Here is a 9,902-nt window from a genome sequence, read left to right on the forward strand (position 1 = left end):
AGTTACTTTTCTGAGTTTATAAGATATGATGCTATATTTGATTTATTTTACTGAGTCTAGAGGTTTATCCGATACTCAAGATATTTATATTTGATTTGTTGTACTAAACCTATATCGTTATAAAAGATTTAATATATTTATGTTTGATTACTTTAACGAGTTAATGTATGTCGTTAAGATATTCTATGTGATACATTTAACTAATGATTTATGATTTCTATATCATATTCATTAATATTTATTGAGCGTTACTGTATATGTATATGTGTTTATTCTGAACCGATAATCTATGATATCTGTTTTCTGAAATTGAAATCATTTGAAATGTTGCGGAGTTAATTGATTTAAGAATTACATTGAGCTCTTTCCTTTCTATTTCATATGGTTTAATTTTATTAAGTCATTACATTTAGCAATTTCTTTTCTTTGTTCTGCTATATAATATACATATTAATTATCTCCGCATATGATGTTTAATTGAATTAATATGTGATATTTGTCAGTATGATTATGAGTTATTCATGTTTCCTTTTTATGGACTTATCTATGTTTGTACTTGTGTACGAAGATCTTAAGAACTAGAGGTTTTCTGGCAATTAATTTATTCTGTTTTATTTTCTTAACAGTCCATTAATTACCCCCCTATTTTAATCCCGACATTTTGGTCCTTCGAGCCGGATATTTATGTAAGCTGGATTGTTTATTTTAAGTTGAAATTACAATCAAAGGATTAATACCACCGGAAAACCCATCATCAAGCATCATGAGGATTTCTCACGTGGAGAATCGCATCGAACAGCAGATTTCTTTAAGTGCCTTAATTTTTCAAGCGATTGAAAGCTTCAACAAGATTCCAACAAATGACATCACTTCAAGGTTGATTAAAGCTCGTGTTACAGCTTTAAATGAGAATTGGGAAAAATTCTCTATTTTTCATGAAGCCATTACTGTAGCTTTTCGTCAGCTCAGTACAGAAGACAAGGAGTTGATTCGAGACCACACTTATTTTGAAGATGATTTCTATGCTCGAACGTATGAGAGATACCTGGATTCTCTAGACAAGATGAATGCTTATCTCGATTCGGAACTTACTCTTCCAAGGACATCTTCAACTCAATCTCTTTCTCAACCTGTATCTAATCAACTGGCTGTTTCTCATCACACAAGACTCCCTCGAATCGACCTGCCGAAATTCAGCGGAAACGCTTCTGAATGGATGTCCTTCAAGGACCTATTTTCTTCCATCATTATCAGAAATGCAAGTTTCAGCTCGGTTGAAAAGTTGCAGTATTTAAAGGCCAGTTTAACGGGCACTGCAGCTCATCTTCTCAAGAATACGACTCTTACTGCGGATAATTTTCAAAAGGCCTGGACCGATCTGATTTCGTTCTATGAAAATAAACGATTACTTGTGAATTCAACAATTCAATCGTTGCTTTCCCTCAAGAAGATCACTAAGGAGTCCTCCAGTGAACTCGAGCGTTTGTACACTAATATAATGCAAATCTATCGTGCACTGGAGACTCTACAACGCCCAGTTGAACATTGGGATGATTTTCTAGTGTTCCTAACCGTTCAAAGGCTGGATGCCGAATCCGTGAAAGTATGGGAGCAGCATCTCGGTTCCACAAAAGAGCCTCCGACTTGGAGACATTTATGTGAGTTTCTTGTTACTCGCCTCCTCTCTTTGCAGGCCTTTGAACACTCTCAAAACGTACCAACAATAAAGAAAATATCATCGCATGCCGTTAAGGCCTATCACCAAATTCAAAAGAAACCCGATAACTCATCACCTTCCTCATGTATCTTGTGCTCAGCTAAACATTTCTTATACGCCTGTCCGCAATACACCTTGCAAACTACGCCACAACGATATTCTCTCATCATAAAGCACGGACTATGCTACAATTGTTTGGGTAAACATCGAGTTTCAAAATGTCCATCAACTCGGCGATGTCTTAAATGTGGTAAAAAACACCACACTACAATTCACCGAAGAATTCTTTCCAAGACTGAGAGTCAAGCTGAACACCCACCTGCTAAATCATCTACCGAAACCTCAGTCAAGACGACTCCCTCGCAAGTATTGCATGCAGCCGTACATTCTAGTCAGGCGTCCATGTGCATTCTTCTCGCCACCGCTCAAATGTTCATTGCCAACGAAAATGAACGCATCATGAAAATCAAAACTCTTATAGATCAGGGATCGGAAATCAATATCATTTCGGAAAAAATTGTCCAAGCTCTCAAGCTTCCTCGCTCTCAGTCAAGTATCCCCCTGATAGGAGTCGGGGAACGTTCTACGAACAAGACTCGTGGCATCACTTCTTTCAAGATTATTTCTCTCCATGATCGGTCAGAAGAATTCCACATTTCAGCGCACATTCTCCCTAAACTAACAAGCTCGATCCCTTCAAATGAGATCACCGGAGCTTCCTAAGGCCATTAATCAGCCAACTAGATTAGCCGCGAGCATGTCAAAAAACGTGCAGCCAATGAGGGATGATCCGACGAAAAACGCAGTGTTTATCTCGTCCATATCAGTTAGGGAAACGAACAACGATACCAGATTCGATCTCACAGCCCCAACACTCATTGAGGTGGCCAGACTGTGCTACGCAGAATATGTAGCAGACGACGTGAACACAGAATCGATACTTCCAAAGTACTTTAACTACTATACCACAGCAATGCTTTGGCTGAGATTCATATCTCTCAAAGTCAAGTTGCGCCAGACAATCACACCAGCAGAGCAGAATGCTGTTAATTGAGAAGTCACCATTCTCGATCCCCAAATCAATCATGATTCAGCTTAAATCAGTTGGATCCACACAAACTATAACTTGGAAGCACCTCACTCCAGCAATATCAGACCTATCCACACAAGCAATCGGAGGACACGGTGGTAGCTACTACGGTGCAATCACTGAAGATAATCACAATTTATATAAAAAGATACTTTCTATGGATGTGACAAGCAAAGCTATCAGACGCGGCATCAGCAATGATGCGTCAAACCCATAAGAATCCATAAAGCTTCATAAGGACACAAGCATTGTATATTAATCGATATTCAAATCGTATTCCGTTCCTCACACCGCATATTTCACGGTTGTCTGAAGCCTGATCTACAATGTGCTCTTTGCGTTGTCTTTCGTGTTTTTTCTTCTCTGCACAATGTTTCTTCTCTTTTTGTTGCCTGAGATAAAAGTGGACGAACTCTACTTTGTCGGTAAAATGCCCAGTGTGAATTGATGGTCGAATCGACGTCAATTCATTGTCGAATCGATGTCAAATTCGTCGAATCGATGACAATTCGACCAATTATTTCTCACTGGGTAAAGCACAAAGAAGCAAGAAAATAAGAGGGCAAAAAGAACATTGTAGATCAGGCTTTAAAAATTAAAAGAAATCGAAAATTTGACTGCACGAACAAGTAAACGTCAAAAAAGAACATGTCATGAAAACAATAAAATTTTTTGTATTACACGTGCAGGCAATGTGGCACTTTCGGTGCATGTTTTCTGTGCCGAAAGCGGCCAATTTCCCCCGCCGCCATCTAGCGGCGACGCGGTGAGTGAATAAGCCGGTTTCAAAGCCATTATCTACGGCTGAGCCGCGTTAAAAGTCATTGTATACGGCTCAAGCCGTAGGAAATGTATTGAAACCGGCTATTCCCCCACCGTGCCGCGGCAAGATGGCGGCGTGCGATCGGCCGCCTCGCGCACACAAAACGCGCCGAAACAGCCACTTTGCCTGCACTTGCAATACAAAATAGTATGTGTATCAAGTGCGGATTGACAATTGTTCACTCGTATGGAGTGGTCGCACTCGCTTTCGGCTCGTGCGTCCATCCTCCGCACTCGTGACCAATTGTCAACTTTTCGCACTTGATACACAATATACTATTATTAATTATCTCTTTATAGTGACCCACAGACGTCTATATACTAGAAGTATATTGTTCGTGATAACAAACGGCAATATATTGATACCTCAGCAATTCAGTATATTAGAAAGTTTCGCTCGTAAAGGTAAGTATATATTTTTTAGTTTTATAAGTAGCATATTTAATTATTCATACATATATACCTTTACATTCATATTTAAATATGCATACATATAATATTAATACATTTATCACTCTATACCACTACACCCACACCTGCACAAGGCGCGCTCACTGCTGCGCAGTGCGCACCATGTCCTGTGTAATCACTGCGAATATCCGCTTTATTTCGCGAGATCCAATATTTGGAGTTCGTCTTCCTCGATTTCGACATCATTGAGCTGGAAACAATTAATATTAATTAAATATAATTATAATTTTGTATTATATATTATTTTTTTCTTTACTTAAAGTGCCATACTTACTAATTGGCGGAGGACCATGTTTTCGTTGCCTCTAGTCATCTTTTTTTTTTATCACTATATCGCAGGTACGATCGAGAGAAGAGATAATTCGATATCATTGAGCTGGAAAAAATTAATATTAATTAAATATAATTATAATTTTGTATTATATATATTTTTTTTTCTTTACTTAAAGTGTCATACTTACTAATTGGCGGAGAACCATGTTTTCGTTGCCTCTAGTCATCTTTTTTTTTTAACACTATATCACAGAAGAGATGATGCAAGAGAGAAGCGCGAAGGAGAGAGAGAGCCGGCGTGCCGCATCGACGGCTGCGAGAAATAGAATATAAAAAATTTACTTTTTTTATAATCAGAAATATATTAAAAATTTTTAATTTATAAAAAGAAAGAACTATATTATAATTTTATATTTATTTTTTTTATATTAATTTATTTTTTTTATATATTAACAGGGTGTCGCAATGAATGGAAAAACGAAAAAGTTTATTTGTACATTATTTTTATATAACACGACACGTTTACAATTGTGACGTGGTCTTTTTGAGCCCGTCACAAGGGCGGACGCGCCCGGCCGGGAGGCGTCTGAGAGCACTTTAATTTTGTGTTTCGTGCGGGTGAGCAGCGACCTTTTCGCTAGCTCACCCGTACTCTATCGGGATCGAGGTGGTGGGCCGGAAGAACGGCCATTGTTTTAGAAAGAAGAGGACCCAGGCGAACAACGGAGGGACGACCTCGGGGGGGGGGGGGGGAGGAGCGGAGACTGAGCGACCGGCCCGGTGAGTATAAAACACACAGTATCGAGTAAATAAGGGAGAGAGATACTGCCAAGGAAATCATTACAGCCTCGAGTGGACGATCGGGAGCGGCCCGGAGCAGGCAGGGAAAGGCGCCGGCATCTCTACACGAGGATGGACACCCCTAAGGGGCCCCGCCACCACACGTCGAGGAGAAAGCGGAGATCCCTCGGGCCTGATCACCCCGGAAAGGTCTCCCCCAGCGAAGCAAGGCTAACGAGAATACCCACCCAGCCGTACGAGGTGTGAGCGGGGCCGCCAGGATCGGGTCTACGGAGAGCGTTACCGAGGACTACAATTTGAATTTGGCGGCGGAAGTCCGCGACCAGCCGCGACACACAGGGATCAATACGAGGATCGATTCCGGGTCCGGCGCGGGGCGCAACGCTGCCGCGAAACCTGGCAACCGGGCCGGGGTGGCGCGCATTGTCTTCCCCCTCCCCATCAGCGTACCTTCCGAAATCCCGCCGGCCCGAAAGGAAATCACTGTTCGGCAAGCCGGTGTCCTGCGAACACACGAAAGGACGACGACCCACAGCGACCATCTGCAACGGCGAACTATTGTAAGGCCACCTCCTCGATCGTCCGGTAAGCGCGGATTCGGCAGAGACCCGAGAGTTATTAGAGACGTGTAACGATACCGAGCAATTATGCTATAAATAATTTAGTACCGAGAATTAGTTGAGAGACTCACGGGACTCGCGTCGATTTCCGCGTCATTAAGTATTGCGTAAATCTTTGCCTTCTTCGCCTCTACGAGGGGCACCAAAACGAGTCGACAGTAACATTGTATCGAAGTTATATTATATAGAGTCATTTATTAACCAGTCTTGAGAATAAGTTACGCTAGATTAGTGTATGGTCTTTTCGATTCCGAGCATGAAACTAAGGGAGGAGAATAACGTTAACGAGAAGTTACAATAAAGCCCAGCGATCCCCCTACGGCTCGATGACAATATTATATTCACACTTCATTAATATTTATATATCATTAACTGGAAATATAGTATTCTTGTTTTATCTTACTTCTAAGTACAATTAATATCGAGATTTCCTCTCTCTCTCCGAGACTGCGATTCCGAATCTCCTTACGGAAAGAACCACGACACTCTACCCCCTGTTGATACCGAGCTACCGAGGCCGAGCCGTCGTGTCCGATGATTATTTGTTGAGTGGTGCGGCCTGACCGCACCTGGCGCCCAAAAGATACGATACCGAGCAATCAGTGATACCGAGCAATCAGTGATACCGAGCAATCAGTGATACCGAGCAATCAGTGATACCGAGCAAGTATTGAGAAAACGGAGAGCGGCACGACGAGGTTACGCAGCAGTCTCTCTCGCACTCTCTCTCTCGTTTGGCGAGAGAGGACGGAGAGACGGTCGCACAATATATTGCACACAAGAAAAGAACGGAACAACTAGTTCGGCGATCAGGAAAGTTCTAAAGTCGATTCGAAAGATTCTCAGATAATCCGAGAGTAGAATTATAGTCGCAAAATGATGTAACTCGGTGTTCAACGCAAATACGCCGGCGACCGGCAATTCACGGCTATCGCCGTCTCTCTCGCTCTCACGCGCGCACACTTTCGATCCTTCTTACTTACAGTCAACGACAATTATTACGCGATTCGTCTTATTCACTCACACATACTTTGCTCGACATTTTCGCAAACGCAGTTATACAAACACGAAATTAAGCGCGACAAAAATCGAGACGGCGCGACAAAAAGGTGTAAATCCGACCGACAACCTCCACATGGTACACCTTGGGTAACGCTAATGCCGGCGGTAATGTAAAAGTCAATTCTCTCTCTCTCTCTCCCTTCCCCCCCAAGTCCCCCCCCCCCCTATATCGGAAGAGCAGAGGTCCCGTACCTTCATATTTCTATATATATTGTATATTATATTTTATATATTTTATGTCACAGGTCTTCCTTGCCCCGCTCCCCCCTCGAAGTTCTTGCCTATACTATGTAAAACGCGCATATAAAAATCTCGACTTTCGGGGAAACGAGGCCTTCTCTCTCTAAACACCGAACGAACAAGAATTCGCAATAAACATACATCTCGCAATACTCTTTTTATTAAACGTTGGCGTTCCGGACCTTTATATCCTGACTAACCGAATCACGGTGACGAGGAACGGTCGCTCGCGATCTCACATATCGGCGCGAAAACTTGCTCGCTCTCTCTATACATGACGATAAATTGCCCACAGTATTTATCAGAAGTGGGGTACGAAAACGACTCTTGGCTTTTCGAAAATTTGAAAATTTTGAGATAAAAATTTTGAAAATTTAAGATGGAAGTAGGCAGCGAGTAACCATGGTCACATTGAAGAAGGCTTTTCGCCTGCGAGGACTACCGACAAGCAAATCAAAGATTGAATTGATTAGGTCTCAAAGAAGGTGGACCGAATAATATGCTCGAAGAGCATCCGGACGTCGATGGGGACCCAGGAGCCTCGGAACATCGCGAATTGGAGGTTGGTGGGAAAGGGATGGAGGACGTTTCTCGCTTGAGACGTTCCGCCGTGATTTTCGCGCATATTTCGGCGTTACTCGCTCGCCCAAGAGCTTCGCGAGGATTCTTCATCCTCTCGAAGGGTATCCCGGCGTCGACGGGGCCCCAGGAGTTTCGGAACATCGCGAATTCGCGGAGTTAGCGAGCTGGGCGAGGGGAAAGGGGAAAGGGACTATCGTTTGAGATATCGTTTTCGACTATATTTCGACATATACGGCGGCTCTCGTGCGGTATTTCGACATCATCCGCTCGAGGAGATGTTCCGCGAGTGTTCCAGCATCTCCTGGAGTGCCCGAATATCGGAGAAAGTGTCCGAGAAGCTCAATTTCATCGAAACCGTCGATTCAAATTCTAGGGGAAGGGTGGCCATATCCCTTAATCGCTTGAGATACTGAGCTTTCGTGACTATCCGCGTAACGGCCATCGGCGCGCAACTGTTACTTCCCCATGAGACTTCAGTTCCTTCGCGATGCTACGAAATAACGCGGCGCGCCGGGAGATGTCTCCTTATGTCCATATGTTTCCTTGTTTCCAAGCAACTGGTATTGCTATGTAGTTGTTACTACCTATTTTAAATAAAAAATTTGAAGCTGTCATTCCAGCGCCTGTTTTGTTCTAGCGCATGCGCATAGAGCACGAATAGGAATATATATCTTTCTCTCTCATACAGATCTTATGGATACTTTTGTTTCCCGAAAAGTAATGCCATTCCATTTCTATATGTTCTAAGGTCGTGTTGCTAAGGCACGAGAAATAAGAGGGGAACAATAAGCATATGTCAAAAAATCTAGTCGAAAGCCAATAAATCCCGTCACTGACGTACAAATTAATCAATCGATTAATTAAAAAATTTGCCATATGCTAAAGTTCATATAATTATAAAAAAATTAGCATTATTTTGCAATGTCCTACAATTCCTCCGATCTATCTCAGAACAGATAATCAACCAAATGAATAAATGAACCGAAGAATTTGTCAATTGTTAAAACCATTTGAAGATACAACAAGAATCACATGAAACCATGGTGAATATTATCTCGTTGTGGAATAAATCGTAAATATTTTTGATATGCATAAATGAGGCCGTACGGCGGGCGGTGAACAAAGAGCGGCGAAAACTGAACCGACGACCCGGACCTGCAGTTCCCGCACAAAAATATATGCCCGGGCCACCCGGAGGTTATATTCCTGCACCAGAATATGTAACTGGCGCAGGAGGATACGCTCCCGCGCCAGGATATGTGCCCGGTGCCGCAGGATACATGCCGGCACCGGGATATGTGCCTGGCGCAGTAAGGTACGCTCCCGCGTCAGGTTATGTGCCCAGTGCTGCAGGATACGTACCTGCACCGGGATACATGCCCGGGCTTGCAGAATACGTACCTGTACCGGGATATACGCCCGGGCCATCTGCGGGATACCATATATGCGGAACGACACCATATATGTACTATAAGTATGGTAAAGGTACCGATTCATCTCATAATCATAATCATACTGAAAGGAATCAGCCGATCGGCTGATTGCGCACGCGCCAATCGGACAGCTAACTGTCACCGGTAACTGCTGCCCTCGGCGCCGAGCGAAAAGGGCGCAAACTAAAGCAGCGCGCGCGGAAGAGACAAAAGGTATTTAAGCAAGCGAGCTGAGAAACCCGGTACTCTCTTTCAAGAAGTATACCTAAGCAGTTGAGAATTTTGTATACGGGAGTTTTTAGAAATAAAAGTAGTCTTTGTCTTTAACAGTAATCTCAGTATTTTTCTATAGTGACTTTGAAACATCCTTGCTTTGATCCTTCGCATATCCGCGCTTTCGCTAAGATCAGTTTAAATTTATAACGATCATCCTCAGACATTCATTTAACTGAATTTATTTCGTTTTAAATAATCATTTCTTACAACTTCAAAAGTGGGACACGTGCGGAGTATCCATCAGGATTCGGGTGTTTCTTTTAGAAAAAAAAAAAAAAAAAAGAACAGTTTATCTTTTAGAAATAGACCGATTTATTCGCGTTACTGCAGTCGCGTATGAGGACACGTGCGCGAATAGAAATGGACCGAGCTGGAGAATCTCACTATGGAGCAGCTTCGGGAGGAAGCGGAGAGATACGCTCTCCCGACGACGGGAGGCCGTAGTCACTTAGTGGACTCGATAATGAGTCACCTCAAAAGATATGGGCCAGTCCAGGAATTGGTCCAGCTCACAC

At 42.8% G+C, this 9,902-nt stretch overlaps 1 protein-coding gene and 1 long non-coding RNA gene across 2 annotated transcripts; one reads left to right on the forward strand and one right to left on the reverse strand.

Moving 5' to 3' along the window:
* The first annotated feature begins 763 nt into the window (after window positions 1-763).
* On the forward strand, window positions 764-2,440 carry LOC146720120 (uncharacterized). The gene has a single exon (XM_085489030.1). It carries the CDS (start codon window positions 764-766, stop codon window positions 2,438-2,440), a length of 1,677 nt encoding a protein of 558 aa, XP_085345156.1.
* A 212-nt stretch (window positions 2,441-2,652) lies between these two features.
* LOC146720121 (uncharacterized) lies at window positions 2,653-6,990 on the reverse strand. The gene is made up of 3 exons (XR_014926204.1): window positions 4,562-6,990; window positions 4,375-4,476; window positions 2,653-4,290 (listed from the first exon to the last, which is right to left on the reverse strand). It is a non-coding gene; the product is annotated as an uncharacterized LOC146720121 (long non-coding RNA).
* Between the last annotated feature and the right edge of the window lie 2,912 nt (window positions 6,991-9,902).

Source organism: Nylanderia fulva, unplaced genomic scaffold (assembly GCF_048542155.1).
Source record: "Nylanderia fulva isolate GAGA-0341 unplaced genomic scaffold, ASM4854215v1 Scaffold775, whole genome shotgun sequence".
In the NCBI taxonomy this organism is placed as follows: domain Eukaryota; kingdom Metazoa; phylum Arthropoda; class Insecta; order Hymenoptera; family Formicidae; genus Nylanderia; species Nylanderia fulva.

Coding starts and splice junctions, on each gene's coding strand:
- LOC146720120 (XM_085489030.1), top strand. CDS start 764: ATGAGGATTTCTCACGTGGAGAATCGCATCGAACAGCAGATTTCTTTA.